Source organism: Physella acuta, unplaced genomic scaffold, assembly GCF_028476545.2.
Source record: "Physella acuta isolate Inbredline_101_S28 unplaced genomic scaffold, ASM2847654v3 ptg001487l, whole genome shotgun sequence".
Lineage (NCBI taxonomy): Eukaryota > Metazoa > Mollusca > Gastropoda > Physidae > Physella > Physella acuta.
The window spans coordinates 1-17665 of NW_026733002.1; the positions used below are offsets into that span (position 1 = coordinate 1).

The following is a 17665-nucleotide window of genomic DNA, read 5'->3' on the forward strand; positions in this document are numbered from 1 at the left end:
GAGGTGGGGAGGTGGGGGGAGGGGAGAAGCTTGGAGGTGGGGAGGTGGGGGGAGGGGAGAAGTTTTGAGGTGTGGAGGTGGGGGGAGGGGAGAAGCTTTGAGGTGGGGAGGTGGGGGGAGGGGAGAAGTTTTGAGGTGTGGAGGTGGGGGAGGGGAGAAGCTTTGAGGTGGGGAGGTGGGGGGAGGGGAGAAGTTTTGAGGTGTGGAGGTGGGGGGAGGGGAGAAGCTTTGAGGTGGGGAGGTGGGGGGAGGGGAGAAGCTTTAGAGGTGGGGAGGTGGGGGGAGGGGAGAAGCTTTGAGGTGGGGAGGTGGGGGGAGGGGAGAAGCTTGGAGGTGGGGGGAAGCTTGGAGGTAGGGAGGTGGGGAGGTGGGGGAGGGGAGAAGCTTTGAGGTGGGGAGGTGGGGGAGGGGAGAAGCTTTGAGGTGGGGAGGTGGGGGGAGGGGAGAAGCTTTGAGGTGGGGAGGTGGGGGGAGGGGAGAAGCTTTGAGGTGGGGAGGTGGGGGGAGGGGAGAAGCTTTGAGGTGGGGAGGTGGGGGAGGGGAGAAGCTTGGAGGTGGGGGGAAGCTTGGAGGTAGGGAGGTGGGGGAGGGGAGATGCTTTGAGGTGGGAGGTGGGGGGAGGGGAGAGCTTGGAGGTAGGGAGGTGGGGGGAGGGGAGAAGCTTGGAGGTGGGGGGAAGCTTGGAGGTAGGGAGGTGGGGGAGGGGAGATGCTTTGAGGTGGGAGGTGGGGGGAGGGGAGAGCTTGGAGGTAGGGAGATGGGGGGAAGGGAGATGCTTGGAGGTGGGGGGAAGCTTGGAGGTAGGGAGGTGGGGGAGGGGAGAAGCTTTGGGGTGGGGAGGTGGGGGGAGGGGAGAAGCTTGGAGGTGGGGAGGTGGGGGAGGGGAGAAGCTTTGAGGTGGGGAGGTGGGGGGAGGGGAGAAGCTTGGAGGTGGGGAGGTGGGGGGAGGGGAGAAGCTTGGAGGTGGGGGGAAGCTTGGAGGTAGGGAGATGGGGGAGGGGAGAAGCTTTGAGGTGGGGAGGTGGGGGGAGGGGAGAAGCTTTGAGGTGGGGAGGTGGGGGGAGGGGAGAAGTTTTGAGGTGTGGAGGTGGGGGGAGGGGAGAAGCTTTGAGGTGGGGAGGTGGGGGGAGGGGAGAAGCTTTAGAGGTGGGGAGGTGGGGGGAGGGGAGAAGCTTTGAGGTGGGGAGGTGGGGGGAGGGGAGAAGCTTGGAGGTGGGGAGGTGGGGGGAGGGTAGAAGCTTTGAGGTGGGGAGGTGGGGGGAGGGGAGAAGTTTTGAGGTGTGGAGGTGGGGGGAGGGGAGAAGCTTTGAGGTGGGGAGGTGGGGGGAGGGGAGAAGTTTTGAGGTGGGGAGGTGGGGGGAGGGGAGAAGCTTTGAGGTGGGGAGGTGGGGGGAGGGGAGAAGCTTTAGAGGTGGGGAGGTGGGGGGAGGGGAGAAGCTTTGAGGTGGGGAGGTGGGGGGAGGGGAGAAGCTTGGAGGTGGGGGGAAGCTTGGAGGTAGGGAGGTGGGGAGGTGGGGGAGGGGAGAAGCTTTGAGGTGGGGAGGTGGGGGAGGGGAGAAGCTTTGAGGTGGGGAGGTGGGGGGAGGGGAGAAGCTTTGAGGTGGGGAGGTGGGGGGAGGGGAGAAGCTTTGAGGTGGGGAGGTGGGGGGAGGGGAGAAGCTTTGAGGTGGGGAGGTGGGGGAGGGGAGAAGCTTGGAGGTGGGGAGGTGGGGGAGGGGAGGCTTTGAGGTGGGGAGGTGGGGGAGGGGAGAAGCTTGGAGGTAGGGAGGTGGGGGAGGGGAGAAGCTTGGAGGTAGGGAGGTGGGGGAGGGGAGGCTTTGAGGTGGGAGGTGGGGGGAGGGGAGAGCTTGGAGGTAGGGAGGTGGGGGGAGGGGAGATGCTTGGAGGTGGGGGGAAGCTTGGAGGTAGGGAGGTGGGGGAGGGGAGAAGCTTTGGGGTGGGAGGTGGGGGAGGGGAGAGCTTGGAGGTAGGGAGGTGGGGGGAGGGGAGAAGCTTGGAGGTGGGAGGAAGCTTGGAGGTAGGAAGGTGGGGGAGGGGAGAAGCTTTGGGGTGGGGAGGTGGGGGGAGGGGAGAAGCTTTGAGGTGGGGAGGTGGGGGAGGGGAGAAGCTTTGAGGTGGGGAGGTGGGGGGAGGGGAGAAGCTTGGAGGTGGGGAGGTGGGGGGAGGGGAGAAGCTTTGAGGTGGGGAGGGGAGAAGCTTGGAGGTGGGGAGGTGAGGGGAGGGGAGAAGCTTAGAGGTGGGGAGGGGAGAAGCTTGGAGGTGGGGAGGTGGGGGGAGGGGAGAAGCTTGGAGGTGGGGAGGTGGGGGGAGGGGAGAAGCTTTGAGGTGGGGAGGGGAGAAGCTTGGAGGTGGGGAGGTGGGGGAGGGGAGAAGCTTTGAGGTGGGGAGGTGGGGGGAGGGGAGAAGCTTGGAGGTGGGGAGGTGGGGGGAGGGGAGAAGCTTTGAGGTGGGGAGGGGAGAAGCTTGGAGGTGGGGAGGTGAGGGGAGGGGAGAAGCTTAGAGGTGGGGAGGGGAGAAGCTTGGAGGTGGGGAGGTGGGGGGAGGGGAGAAGCTTGGAGGTGGGGAGGTGAGGGGAGGGGAGAAGCTTGGAGGTGGCCGGAGGGGAGAAGCTTGGAGGTGGGGAGGTTGGGGGAGGGGAGAAGCTTGGCGGTGGCCGGAGGGGAGAAGCTTGGAGGTGGGGGGAGGGGAGAAGGTTGCTAAGCATGAGAAATGCGTGTGTCCAGTAAATGGAGAGGGCCAATTGATCAAGTTGGCAATCAGATTATCTGCCCTTAATGGCTGATTTTCAAGATGGCCGCCAGCTCTTGTTACAGCTATATTTAACTTTTCTGGCGACTTTCATGTAAACGCTGTAGTAAGTAACGTTGTTGTAAGTAACGTTGTTGTAAGTAACGCTGTTGTAAGTAACGCTGTTGTAAGTAACGCTGTTGTAAGTAACGCTGTTGTAAGTAACGTTGTTGTAAGTAACGCTGTTGTAAATAACGTTGTTGTAAGTAACGCTGTTGTAAGTAACGTTGTTGTAAGTAACGCTGTTGTAAGTAACGCTGTTGTAAGTAACATTGTTGTAATTACCGCTGTTGCAAGTAAAGTGGTTGTAAGGGATAATCCATTTATGACGTCCACCAAAACTTAATAGACTCCTCAAAACTACAGGGCCATAATTAAAATTTTATAATTAAAAAAATAATAATGTTCGTGCATTTTGACTTGATTGTTCTTTTGTAAAGAGAATACTGTAGCTGCGGTTGGATTCTCTTTATTGTATAAACACTACCCCACGCTCTTGTATAATCTTTTTCCCTTTATTTTTTATACCATTGTACACGCCAAGTCCACGCTGTTGTCGGCAATTTTTTTTTAAAAATAGGCGGCTATATATCTAAAGAACGTTCGGTGCTTCTTTATAGCGTTGTTTGGGGACCCACAATCCATTCTAATTTTACAATTTAACATGTACGTTTGTTGTATTGGTAGAATTACTGCTCTGTACTCCCCTGTATCCTACAAATAATTGAAAAAGAATATAATTATAATAATTTCGGTTTTATGTACGTTTCCATTTTTTATTTTTATTTTTTAAATGTGATAGTAACGTGTATAATTTAAATTCTCTCCCTTGATGGATAGAAGCACATCAGTGCTTTGTTGTCCCTTTTAAGTAGGCCCTACCTTTCTCAGACACAGCCCCCCCCCCCCTTCCCCCCCCCCCCCCCCCCCCACACACACACGCTCGTAGCCTCACAAGTAGCGAATAGATAAATGAATCGTTTGCGAACTTGCTAGCTGTACATACTCCGCTTCTCACATTTTATCTTACACTAGTCAGCGGATATTACACGAATAGCATAGTATTTTGTATTAATTCGTTTGATGAATCGTATTCACAAAACAAGAAAGGTAAGACTTTTTTATTATTAGTAAATGAATTAATTGAACAAATTAATTAATATTAATATAAATGACATCATTTTGGGGAGAGGGTCTGGCCTTTTCTGAGTCGTCAAAAAAGCATGACGTCATTAATTGATGTCCCTTAAATCAGAAGTTTTTCCTCTGCTGGACACATACAGCTGTACATGTGAACACCGTGTGTCTTCTTTTATGTAGTACTACACCATGCTATAGCAACAAAGGAGTAGTGAGGGTGGGGCGGGGGGTGTGGACCACACATGGTGACACCATTTAGAGGAGCGACACCAAGGCAAAAATTGCAAAATGTACATAAGAAAAATGCTTTTTGCGAGTTCCATAAATGATTAATTCAAGTTCAATAGTCTTTTAATTACAAATCGACAATTAATACAACTATGGAACTAAAACTAAAAACAAACACAAAAGAAAACACAAACACAACGCAAAAAAACCGGGAGTGATCTCCCCTAAACTTTCTCGAATATTCTTATATAACTCGGAATATAGACATGATTTTTAATTACTTAAACTTTTAAAAATAGAATAGAATCTCGTAGAAAAAAGAATTGCGCACCAAGCGAACGCCAAAAAAAATGTGCATAATAATATATTATTGGTACTCTATAAATTTACATGCGTTTTTTTTTAGAAATTGGAAATAGCGTAAATTAGTACTTCCGGTCATCGGAAATTACTCAAAATTTGATAGTAGGTAGAGAATTAGATCTTTTACTTACATGTGAAATTTCATTTATCTATCGGAAACAGTACTCAAGTTATAGGCTTTTGCAAAATTCAAAGTAGAAAAAGTACTACTTCCGGTTATTGGAAATCGCTCAAAAGTTGATACGGATCTACGATTTTGATAAAATACTTATATATGAAATTTTTCATCAACCTAGCTGTAACGGTACTCAAGTTATCGTGGTTACACACACACAGACAGACAGACAAACAGACACACACACACACACACATACGGACAAGATTGCAAAATTATGTTTTTCCGTATCAGTGAGGTGTAAAACGTCGAGATTTGTAAAAATCTCGATTTTTTTTTTTTTTGCACGATTACAAGACTTTCTCTACACTTCGTATATACGAGAAAGTAAAAAAACGCAAACACAAAAGAAAATACAAACACAAAAGAAAACGCAAACACAAATACAATGCAAACGAAAAAGAAAAAAAAACGAAAACGCAAACACAAACATTAAAGCTCACGGAAAGGGAGGGGCGCCAAATAGCACCTTGTCGGGGCGCCCCAGGACGCCCTGGCTTCAATTTAGTGAACGACTATAGTAACCATTTTTACCCATACCTTATCGAAAACTTTTTTAAAAAGTATGCACCATAGCGCTCACAAGATTGCCCAGGACGCAAAATCGCACCTTCGCGAACGGAAAGATAGTAGTAAACATAGAGGATGTTAAGCAGAGGATTCTAAACTGCTACTGATTAAAAATAATAATAAGTAAACAGTAAGTTTAGTGTATAAAATAAATAAAAAACAGTTTTAAAAATATCAGTGTTTTACCTACCACATTGCACTTTATCAATCAATGCTAAATTAGTTTCAACATCAAAACTAACAAAAAGTGTTTTTTTTCCTGATGTAATGTTTTTTAAAAGGAAGTAAAAAATTTTATGATCTATCAAGGAAAGTAATTAATACTAAAGGAACAAAGGGAAGTAATTTCAGAAAAAAAGGTAATATATTTTATTTGATTGTTTTCAATCATATGAAAAATGATAAGTTTGAAAAATTAATGCTGTTTTACTAAACGCGCCTGATTCAGTTTAGTGAACGACTCCTAAATTCCTATTTTATACATAGTCTATTGAGCTGTTTAAAACAAACGTAGACGCTATAGCGCTCACGGGATAGCCCGGGCGCCAAAGTGCTCCCTGCCGGATCTCCGGCGAACGCGTTGTGGCGTAGCTACCCTAAAGCTAGCGTAAGCAAGTAATAGGGGCCCAATGCATATAGGGTTCCTTTCCCTTTTAAAAAAAATTAAAAACCATTAGTTGAAATTTTTATATTTTTATACAAATTTTAAAAAGCAAAAGTTTCCAAAATGTACCCCGTCCTTTCTAACTGTACAGCCAGTGTATATATATATATATATATATATATATATATATATATATATATATATATATATATATATATATAAAATCTGCATACCCGTGCTCCGCAACGGTAAATCTTTTTTAAATGCACCAACTTGGGAACAGAACTAAACTAAACACAACACAAACACAACACGAACACACCACAAACACACCACAAAATAAAACACAAACACAAAGAAAACGCAAACACAACACAAACACAACTAAAAACACAAACACATCTCAAAACACGAACACAAAAGAAAACACAAACACAATGAAAACAAACACAATGCAAACACAAACGAAAACACAAACGCAACACACAAAAGACAACACTCATAACATAAACACGACTTAAATGCAAAAATAAACGCATAGCGCTCACAGTCTAGCCCATGGCGCAAAAATCGCATCCTGTCCGAGCGTCGGCGGACGCGCCTCATTTAGTGAACGACTACAAAAACCCCAGCTTGTCCGCAAACCGAAAGATAGAATAATAATTAGTAAACAGTACGTTCAGTGTATAAAATAAATAAAATGCAGTATATAAAATATCCGTGTTTTACCTACCATATTTCACTTTATCAATTCATGCATTTTATTTTCAGTAATTTAAATTTAAAAAAATTTAAATTGAGTTTCATGACTAAAACCATTGCGCACCTAATGAACATGATAGTGCTGAATAGTTGATTAAAATTATAATTAGTAGGCCTAAACAGTACGTTCAATGAATAAAATAAATAAAAGATTGCCTTTTATTAATCCATGCTAATTATAATATTCTAACAATAATATGGTCTTACACGTCTGCAGAATTTGCATCTACATTTTGCTAATTATAATATTCCAAAAATAATTCCCTCTTGGAGGTTTTGCAACCACAAAAAAAAATTTTATTAGCATGAGTTTTAATTTTAAATTACCTCCCTTGGTAAAGTGCAAAACAGTATAATTAATTAGTTTTTTCGACCCTATTATTATTAACATGTATCCACTTTTCTAGAAATCTAGAAGGAAGGTTTTGTAGGGGTTAAGTGGTCTAACGTTTGTAACTGTAATGTAGATCTATTGCTACTAAATCTTGTACTTAACTAGAGAATCCAGAATTTATACTAACTAGATCTAGATTTAAATTATCTATATTACTGCATTTTATGTAGAGGCGTAGCGAACCTTCCCGGCGCCCGAGGACAAACTTTCAAGTTTGCGCCCCCTCCCCTCTTCGGGAGCAACTTTTCAATTTGCGCCCCCCCCCCCCATATATTTTTTTTTATATTTATAATGCAAAAATGCAGCTAAAATGAGATTTTAATTTGGTATTACAACCCACTTTGGCGCCCCTTAAGAAGGTCGGCACCCGGGGCCATATGTACCCCCCCCCCCCCTAATTTTATGTAAACACGAATATAACAATCTTCAGTTCCTAAAAGTTTTTACTTATTGTTCCTGTTCTGCGGGTGCGAGGCTCTTAACGTATGATGAACACATGTTGAGACACGTCCAGCACTGTACAACAGCTGATTGTTTGCTGGCGGCGGACGTAGGTCACGTGTTTGCAAGGACTCTATACATGAAATTTTGTCAACATGACTGAAACAGTACCCAAGTTATCGTAAACTGCCTTGTAGTTTGTTCTTGGTTGGACAAAGGCTATGGAAGCAAATCCAAAAAGAAAAGCAGGCTGAAATGGCCTGAAATGAGTCAATGGCTACAATGGCGCAAAATCAGTTGACACGTAATCCTTAATTGTGATGGAAGCATGGTCGAGTCGGCAAAGCTCGTGGTTGATACATTCGAAAAAAAGTCTCGAGTTCAAACCCTCTGGCAGATAAGGCTCGATCCCTCCCAACACTAAAAATTAAGAACGAAGAAGAAGACTCAGACTGACAGACAAAATTGAAAAGCAAAGTTTTTCCGGTTCAGGGAGGCGTAAAACGTCGAGATGTGTAAGAAAATAACGTTCTTTCGTGTATTTTTTTTTTCATTAAAAAATTGTATCATTAATTTTCCCGACAGAAGCATTTTTTCCCCCGAAAAAAATCAACTCTTAATTATTTTTTTAACTTTTTCTTCTTAAAATAAAAATACAGACTATCTTTCTTCAGTAAATTAAAAAAATTACTTAAAATGTATATTAATGTGTAGAGTCTAACTAAAGCATTCAATGACTTTTTATATTAGTAGGCTTATGTGTGGGATTTTAAACAGACATGTAAAAAGGTATGCAGTCGTTCTGTGGCATTTTGACTTTAGAAAAAGCTCCAGTGAAACGTGAAAATAACTCAGGGCTTAAACTTAAATAGTTAAAATTCATTAAAAATATTATTTTAATAGTACCAACTTCCAAGCTTTTTTTTAATAAACACAAAACATTTTTTTGGCGTGGGCTTCCAATGGACACACAGGCGTTGCTAGGCAGGTTTGACCTATGGCAGGGGTTCCCAACCTTTTTTTTTTACTCTAGAGCACATTCTAAAATATCGGTAGGGTGGCGGGCACCGCCTATTTTAAATCGACAAACTCCCTCCATAACTTGTCATCTTCCCATAATTTATTTTCTTATTTTCTTCTAGTCATAATGTATTAATAAATAATAAACAAAAATGTTTCAAAATAATAAAATTATTTGGCATTTTTTTCAAATTGCATACACACAGAGAAATGTATTTACAAAACGTAAAGAAAGTAAACAAACACATAAATACAAAGAAAACATTTAATTAATCGGCACCAGTCAAAAATAGTTCCTTAAACAACTCACCATCAATGAAAGGTTTCTTCTTTTTTGCGAGCACGTGTGATATTTTGAAAGAAGCAATAGTGGCCTTTTTAGAATTTTCAACATGTCTAGTGAAAAACAGTCTGTTGTGCTGTTAGACTTGATTTTAGATTACAATTTTTTTTTCTTTCTTACTTCAGATTTAAGAGGATAATTCACATTGAAAGTGCCATGATTTGTCTGAAAGTGTCGTTCAACGTTATGTTTTTTCGGCACTGCGATGCTACTACCGCACAACAAACAAACGCATTTATTTTTCAAATTAACGAAACAATATGATTCCTCCCAGTCAGTGTTAAAATTATAAGCTTTTAGCCTGTTAATTTTTTTTTTATAGAAAACTCCTAATTCGTGTTTCGTCTGACGAACATGTCTCTTATCTAACTGTCGCGACCCGAACAGGGCAGCAATCACAGTGACAACAACGCGGTTCCAGGCGGGGAATGCTTTTTGCACATCACCCGAAATGAGCCGATGATCGCCGAAGCAATCAGAGTTATGTGCCTTGTGATTTGGCGCCTTCGGTGCAGTCTGGCTCGCCGTTAGAAAAGTTGGGAAAAGTATCGAACATATTTAATAAACCTAGGCAGTCAAAAAAAAATTAAAACTGTAACAAATGAATAAAAATAAATCATATTTTAAAATGTTTATGAAAAAAATTCTGTCTCTGTCGAATAGTGAGAGGCGGACACATACCAATAGTTCAGCGGGCGACATGGCGCCCGCGGGCACAGGGTTGGGAACCCCTGACCTATGGTAAGGTTGACTGTAGTTGCTGTACAAACTAGCTAGATCTACATGTTGTTGCTACTTTGTTGTGTTCATGACATCCTTCAATATTTTGTATTGTTTTATTTTATATTCTTATGAGATTACGCCCTTCATGTATTAAAATACTCATTAAAGAAACAGATATTTTGAAATCAAAATACACAGCAATTTCTTTATTATTTTTTTTTTAAACGCTGAATCTTAAGATATGAACATATTTCAAGTTCATAAAGTATTTTCATGTTTTGGATAATATTGGTTGCCTTGAGTAAATGTCCATTTGAGAATAGATCCAATGAGCAAATGGCAGTCAGACCACAGCTCCCCTAGTTATAAACCAGGGCAACATGGTAAATATAGAAAACTACTGCCATTTCATAAAAATTGTTTTTTATTTTTAAAGTCAGTAAATATTAAAACATATATCCATCAAAATACAGAGTAATAACACAGTATACTACATAAAATACATTTAAAATAATATCAGCTCAAAACTAACCAGCCGTAAAATTGATATGAGCTTCAAATTAAAGTCTTTATAAGACGACCCTAATTAATTATTCCACAATCAAGTTAGCCACACCAACAAGCTGTTCCAACAGTCAAGTTAGCCACACCAACAAGCTGTTCCAACAGTCAAGTTAGCCACACCAACAAGCTGTTCCAACAGTCAAGTTAGCCACACCAACAAGCTGTTCCAACAGTCAAGTTAGCCACACCAACAAGTTGTTCCAACAGTCAAGTTAGCCACACCAACAAGCTGTTCCAACAATCAAGTTAGCCACACCAACAAGCTGTTCCAACAGTCAAGTTAGCCACACCAAAAAGCTGTTCCAACAATCAAGTTAGCCACACCAACAAGTTGTTCCAACAGTCAAGTTAGCCACACCAACAAGCTGTTCCAACAATCAAGTTAGCCACACCAACAAGCTGTTCCAACAGTCAAGTTAGCCACACCAACAAGTTGTTCCAACAATCAAGTTAGCCACACCAACAAGCTGTTCCAACAGTCAAGTTAGCCACACCAACAAGCTGTTCCAACAGTCAAGTTAGCCACACCAACAAGCTGTTCCAACAATCAAGTTAGCCACACCAACAAGCTGTTCCAACAGTCAAGTTAGCCACACCAATAAGCTGTTCCAACAGTCAAGTTAGCCACACCAACAAGCTGTTCCAACAGTCAAGTTAGCCACACCAACAAGCTGTTCCAACAGTCAAGTTAGCCACACCAACAAGCTGTTCCAACAGTCAAGTTAGCCACACCAACAAGTTGTTCAAGAATTATTTGTCTGAGTTCCTAGGACCTCTTGAAACTTCTCATTAGCAATGTCACAGATCAGATGCAACACCATGATTAGACCATCTGATGAAAACAGCTGAAACATGGGCAGAGTTTGTTATGGCACTCACGTCTAGCTTGTGCTAACAAACATGTTTGTAATGCTAACAAAAATTGTATTAAGTGCTAACAAGTAAACAAAAACATGTTCCAGCTTACTTTGATTTTGCCTTGACTTGAAATGTAGGCCAATGAAGTGCCCACTTCTGACAATCTCAGTTTCTGCAATCATCAAATGTAGCACATTCAAATTACCAGTACAAAATATTTTTTTTGTAACAGATTCAAGTGAGACATGTAAATATGTAGCAGATTTAAGCGAGATGTAAAGAAGAAAGAACTTACACTGAAGACGATGTGCATGGTGTACTCTAAGTGTGCCTCCAGAGATTCAACAAATCTGTTCACCTCCTGCTCATTCATGGCTTCTCTCTCAACAGGCAGACCATGCATTCTGTCAGGGTGGGGAGGGCAAGGAAGGAAGTGAAGCCACACATTCATTGATGAGGTAATACATTTTATAAGTTGTGTTTTTACCGTAGGAGGTAACACATGTGTAGGGCTACACGTTACACAGGTAGACCTTGGTGATGTCTCACCTAGATCTGGGTGGTGTCTCACCTAGACCTGGGTGGTGTCTCACCTAGACCTGGGTGATGTCTCACCTAGATCTGGGTGGTGTCTCCCCTACACAGGTAGACCTGGGTGGTGTCTCACCTACACAGGTAGACCTGGGTGGTGTCTCACCTAGACCTGGGTGGTGTCTCACCTACACAGGTAGACCTGGGTGGTGTCTCACCTACACAGGTAGACCTGGGTGATGTCTCAACTACACAGGTAGACCTGGGTGGTGTCTCACCTAGACCTGGGTGGTGTCTCACCTAGACCTGGGTGATGTCTCACCTACACAGGTAGACCTGGGTGGTGTCTCACCTAGACCTGGGTGGTGTCTCACCTAGACCTGGGTGGTGTCTCACCTACACAGGTAGACCTGGGTGGTGTCTCACCTAGACCTGGGTGGTGTCTCACCTACACAGGTAGACCTGGGTGGTGTCTCACCTAGACCTGGGTGGTGTCTCACCTAGACCTGGGTGGTGTCTCACCTACACAGGTAGACCTGGGTGGTGTCTCACCTACACAGGTAGACCTGGGTGGTGTCTCACCTAGACCTGGGTGGTGTCTCACCTAGACCTGGGTAGTGTCTCACCTACACAGGTAGACCTGGGTGGTGTCTCACCTACACAGGTAGACCTTGGTGGTGTCTCACCTACACAGGTAGACCTGGGTGGTGTCTCACCTACACAGGTAGACCTTGGTGGTGTCTCACCTAGATCTGGGTAGTGTCTCACCTAGACCTGGGTGGTGTCTCACCTAGACCTGGGTGGTGTCTCACCTAGACCTGGGTAGTGTCTCACCTACACAGGTAGACCTTGGTGGTGTCTCACTTACACAGGTAGACCTGGGTGGTGTCTCACCTAGACCTGGGTGGTGTCTCACCTAGACAGGTAGACCTGGGTGGTGTCTCACCTAGACCTGGGTGGTGTCTCACCTACAGGCAACAATGCAACTCACATTTTTCCTTAGGGTTACAGTAAGTAATGACACCACTCTCTGTGTATGCTTACAGGATGTAATTACAGGGTGTAATTACATCTCCACACTGGACTAAGTGGCTTGAGGTGAGCCACTCAAACGATGGCCACTTCAATTCTATCTTAAATCTTTTTTTAGAATCAAAACAATTAGATATGTAAAAAATGATGTGTTTCTTGACTTACCTTTCCCATAATTCCTTGCAAAAGCCAGCATCAAATCTACAGCTGATAGTGCTGATGTCCTCACAAGACTGGGGTACTGAGTACTGCAGCAGCACAGGATGCGCTTTAGCAGCTGAAGATGTACAGGATATACTAGAATGACAGCCAGCCTACAATCTTCAGCCCCACTCAATCTACAGCCCCACTCAATCTACAGCCCCACGCCCCACTCAATCTACAGCCCCCCTCAATCTACAGCCCCACTCAATCTACAGCCCCACGCCCCACTCAATCTACAGCCCCATGCCCACTCAATTTACAGCCCCATGCCCACTCAATTTACAGCCCCACTCAATCTACAGCCCCACTCAATCTACAGCCCCACGCCCCACTCAATCTACAGCCCCACTCAATCTACAGCCCCACGCCCCACTCAATCTACAGCCCCACTCAATCTACAGCCCCACTCAATCTACAGCCCCACTCAATCTACAGCCCCACTCAATCTACAGCCCCACTCAATCTACAGCCCCACGCCCCACTCAATCTACAGCTAATACAAGACTTACAGAGATGACAGACAAGACTTACAGATATGACAGACAAGACTAACAGAGATGACAGACAGACAAGACTTACAGAGATGACAGACAAGACTTACAGATATGACAGACAAGACTAACAGAGATGACAGACAGACAAGACTTACAGAGATGACAGACAAGACTTACAGAGATGACAGAAAAGACTTACAGAGATGACAGACAGAAAAGACTTACAGAGATGACAGACAAGACTTACAGAGATGACAGACAGAAAAGACTTACAGAGATGACAGACAAGACTTACAGAGATGACAGACAAGACTTACATAATTGACAGACAAGACTTACAGAGATGACAGACAAGACATACAGAGATGACAGACAGACAAGACTTACAGAGATGACAGACAGACAAGACTTACAGATATGACAGACAAGACATACAGAGATGACAGACAGACAAGACTTACAGAGATGACAGACAGACAAGACAGACAAGACTTACAGAGTTGACAGATGACAGACAGACAAGACTTCCAGAGATGACAGACAGACAAGACATACAGAGATGACAGACAAGACTTACAGAGATGACAGACAAGACTTACAGAGATGACAGACAGACAAGACTTACAGATATGACAGACAAGACTTACAGAGATGACAGACAGACAAGACTTACAGAGATGACAGATGACAGACAGACAAGACTTACAGAGATGACAGACAAGACTAACAGAGATGACAGACAAGACTAACAGAGATGACAGACAAGACTTACAGAGATGACAGATAAGACTTACAGAGATGACAGACAAGACTTACAGAGATGACAGACAAGACTAACAGAGATGACAGACAGACAAGACATACAGAGATGACAGACAAGACTTACAGAGATGACAGACAAGACTTACAGAGATGACAGACAGACAAGACATACAGAGATGACAGACAAGACTTACAGAGATGACAGACAGACAAGACATACAGAGATGACAGACAAGACTTACAGAGATGACATACAGACAAGACAGACAAGACTTACAGAGATGACAGATGACAGACAGACAAGACTTACAGAGATGACAGACAAGACTTACAGAGATGACAGACAAGACTTACAGAGATGACAGACAAGACTTACAGAGATGACAGACAGAAAAGACATACAGAGATGACAGACAAGACTTACAGAGATGACAGACAAGACTTACAGAGATGACAGACAGACAAGACATACAGAGATGACAGACAAGACTTACAGAGATGACAGACAGACAAGACAGACAAGACTTACAGAGTTGACAGATGACAGACAGACAAGACTTACAGAGATGACAGATAAGACTTACAGAGATGACAGACAAGACTTACAGAGATGACAGACAAGACTTACAGAGATGACAGACAGACAAGACATACAGAGATGACAGACAAGACTTACAGAGATGAAAGACAAGACTTACAGAGATGACCGACAAGACTTACAGAGATGACAGACAGACAAGACTTACAGAGATGACAGACAAGACTTACAGAGATGACAGACAGACAAGACATACAGAGATGACAGACAAGACTTACAGAGATGACAGACAAGACTTACAGAGATGACCGACAAGACTTACAGAGATGACAGACAGACAAGACTTACAGAGATGACAGACAAGACTAACAGAGATGACAGACAAGACTAACAGAGATGACAGACAAGACTTACAGAGATGACAGATAAGACTTACAGAGATGACAGACAAGACTAACAGAGATGACAGACAGACAAGACATACAGAGATGACAGACAAGACTTACAGAGATGACAGACAAGACTTACAGAGATGACAGACAGACAAGACATACAGAGATGACAGACAAGACTTACAGAGATGACAGACAGACAAGACATACAGAGATGACAGACAAGACTTACAGAGATGACATACAGACAAGACAGACAAGACTTACAGAGATGACAGATGACAGACAGACAAGACTTACAGAGATGACAGACAAGACTTACAGAGATGACAGACAAGACTTACAGAGATGACAGACAAGACTTACAGAGATGACAGACAAGACTTACAGAGATGACAGACAAGACTTACAGAGATGACAGACAAGACTTACAGAGATGACAGATAAGACTTACAGATATGACACACAAGACTAACAGAGATGACAGACAGACAAGACATACAGAGATGACAGACAAGACTTACAGAGATGACAGACAAGACTTACAGAGATGACAGACAGACAAGACATACAGAGATGACAGACAAGACTTACAGAGATGACATACAGACAAGACAGACAAGACTTACAGAGATGACAGATGACAGACAGACAAGACTTACAGAGATGACAGACAAGACTTACAGAGATGACAGACAAGACTTACAGAGATGACAGACAAGACTTACAGAGATGACAGATGACAGACAGACAAGACATACAGAGATGACAGACAAGACTTACAGAGATGACAGACAAGACTTACAGAGATGACAGATGACAGACAGACAAGACATACAGAGATGACAGACAAGACTTACAGAGATGACAGACAGACAAGACATACAGAGATGACAGACAAGACTTACAGAGATGACATACAGACAAGACAGACAAGACTTACAGAGATGACAGATGACAGACAGACAAGACTTACAGAGATGACAGACAAGACTTACAGAGATGACAGACAAGACTTACAGAGATGACAGACAAGACTTACAGAGATGACAGACAAGACTTACAGAGATGACAGACAAGACTTACAGAGATGACAGACAAGACTTACAGAGATGACAGACAGACAAGACTTACAGAGATGACAGACAAGACTTACAGAGATGACAGACAAGACTTACAGAGATGACAGACAAGACTTACAGAGATGACAGACAAGACTTACAGAGATGACAGACAAGACTTACAGAGATGACAGACAGACAAGACATACAGAGATGACAGACAAGACTTACAGAGATGACAGACAGACAAGACAGACAAGACTTACAGAGTTGACAGATGACAGACAGACAAGACTTACAGAGATGACAGATAAGACTTACAGAGATGACAGACAAGACTTACAGAGATGACAGACAAGACTTACAGAGATGACAGACAGACAAGACATACAGAGATGACAGACAAGACTTACAGAGATGACAGACAAGACTTACAGAGATGACCGACAAGACTTACAGAGATGACAGACAGACAAGACTTACAGAGATGACAGACAAGACTTACAGAGATGACAGACAAGACTTACAGAGATGACAGACAAGACTTACAGAGATGACAGACAAGACTTACAGAGATGACAAACAAGACTTACAGAGATGACAGACAAGACTTACAGAGATGACAGACAAGACTTACAGAGATGACAGACAGACAAGACTTACAGAGATGACAGACAGACAAGACTTACAGAGATGACAGATAAGACTTACAGAGATGACAGATAAGACTTACATATATGACAGACAAGACTAACAGAGATGACAGACAGACAAGACATACAGAGATGACAGATAAGACTTACAGAGATGACAGATAAGACTTACAGATATGACAGACAAGACTAACAGAGATGACAGACAGACAAGACATACAGAGATGACAGACAAGACTTACAGAGATGACAGACAAGACTTACAGAGATGACAGACAGACAAGACATACAGAGATGACAGACAAGACTTACAGAGATGACATACAGACAAGACAGACAAGACTTACAGAGATGACAGATGACAGACAGACAAGACTTACAGAGATGACAGACAAGACTTACAGAGATGACAGACAAGACTTACAGAGATGACAGACAAGACTTACAGAGATGACAGATGACAGACAGACAAGACATACAGAGATGACAGACAAGACTTACAGAGATGACAGACAAGACTTACAGAGATGACAGATGACAGACAGACAAGACATACAGAGATGACAGACAAGACTTACAGAGATGACAGACAGACAAGACATACAGAGATGACAGACAAGACTTACAGAGATGACATACAGACAAGACAGACAAGACTTACAGAGATGACAGATGACAGACAGACAAGACTTACAGAGATGACAGACAAGACTTACAGAGATGACAGACAAGACTTACAGAGATGACAGACAAGACTTACAGAGATGACAGACAAGACTTACAGAGATGACAGACAAGACTTACAGAGATGACAGACAAGACTTACAGAGATGACAGACAGACAAGACATACAGAGATGACAGACAAGACTTACAGAGATGACAGACAGACAAGACAGACAAGACTTACAGAGTTGACAGATGACAGACAGACAAGACTTACAGAGATGACAGATAAGACTTACAGAGATGACAGACAAGACTTACAGAGATGACAGACAAGACTTACAGAGATGACAGACAGACA

General features: G+C 43.3%; 1 protein-coding gene across 2 annotated transcripts in view; it reads right to left on the bottom strand.

The window, feature by feature from the left end:
* Positions 1 to 9170: 9170 nt before the first annotated feature.
* Positions 9171 to 17665, bottom strand: part of LOC131928346 (centromere protein L) — a 35228-nt gene continuing 26733 nt past the window's right edge. For both annotated transcript variants that reach the window (XM_059284349.1, XM_059284350.1), the window contains exons 9-12: positions 12701 to 12812; positions 11268 to 11376; positions 11082 to 11144; positions 9171 to 10959 (exon numbers count right to left, since the gene is read on the bottom strand). In XM_059284349.1, the coding sequence (XP_059140332.1) occupies positions 10858 to 10959; positions 11082 to 11144; positions 11268 to 11376; positions 12701 to 12812 (386 nt within the window). In that variant the 3' untranslated portion in view covers positions 9171 to 10857. The remainder of the gene's footprint in view (positions 10960 to 11081; positions 11145 to 11267; positions 11377 to 12700; positions 12813 to 17665) is intronic.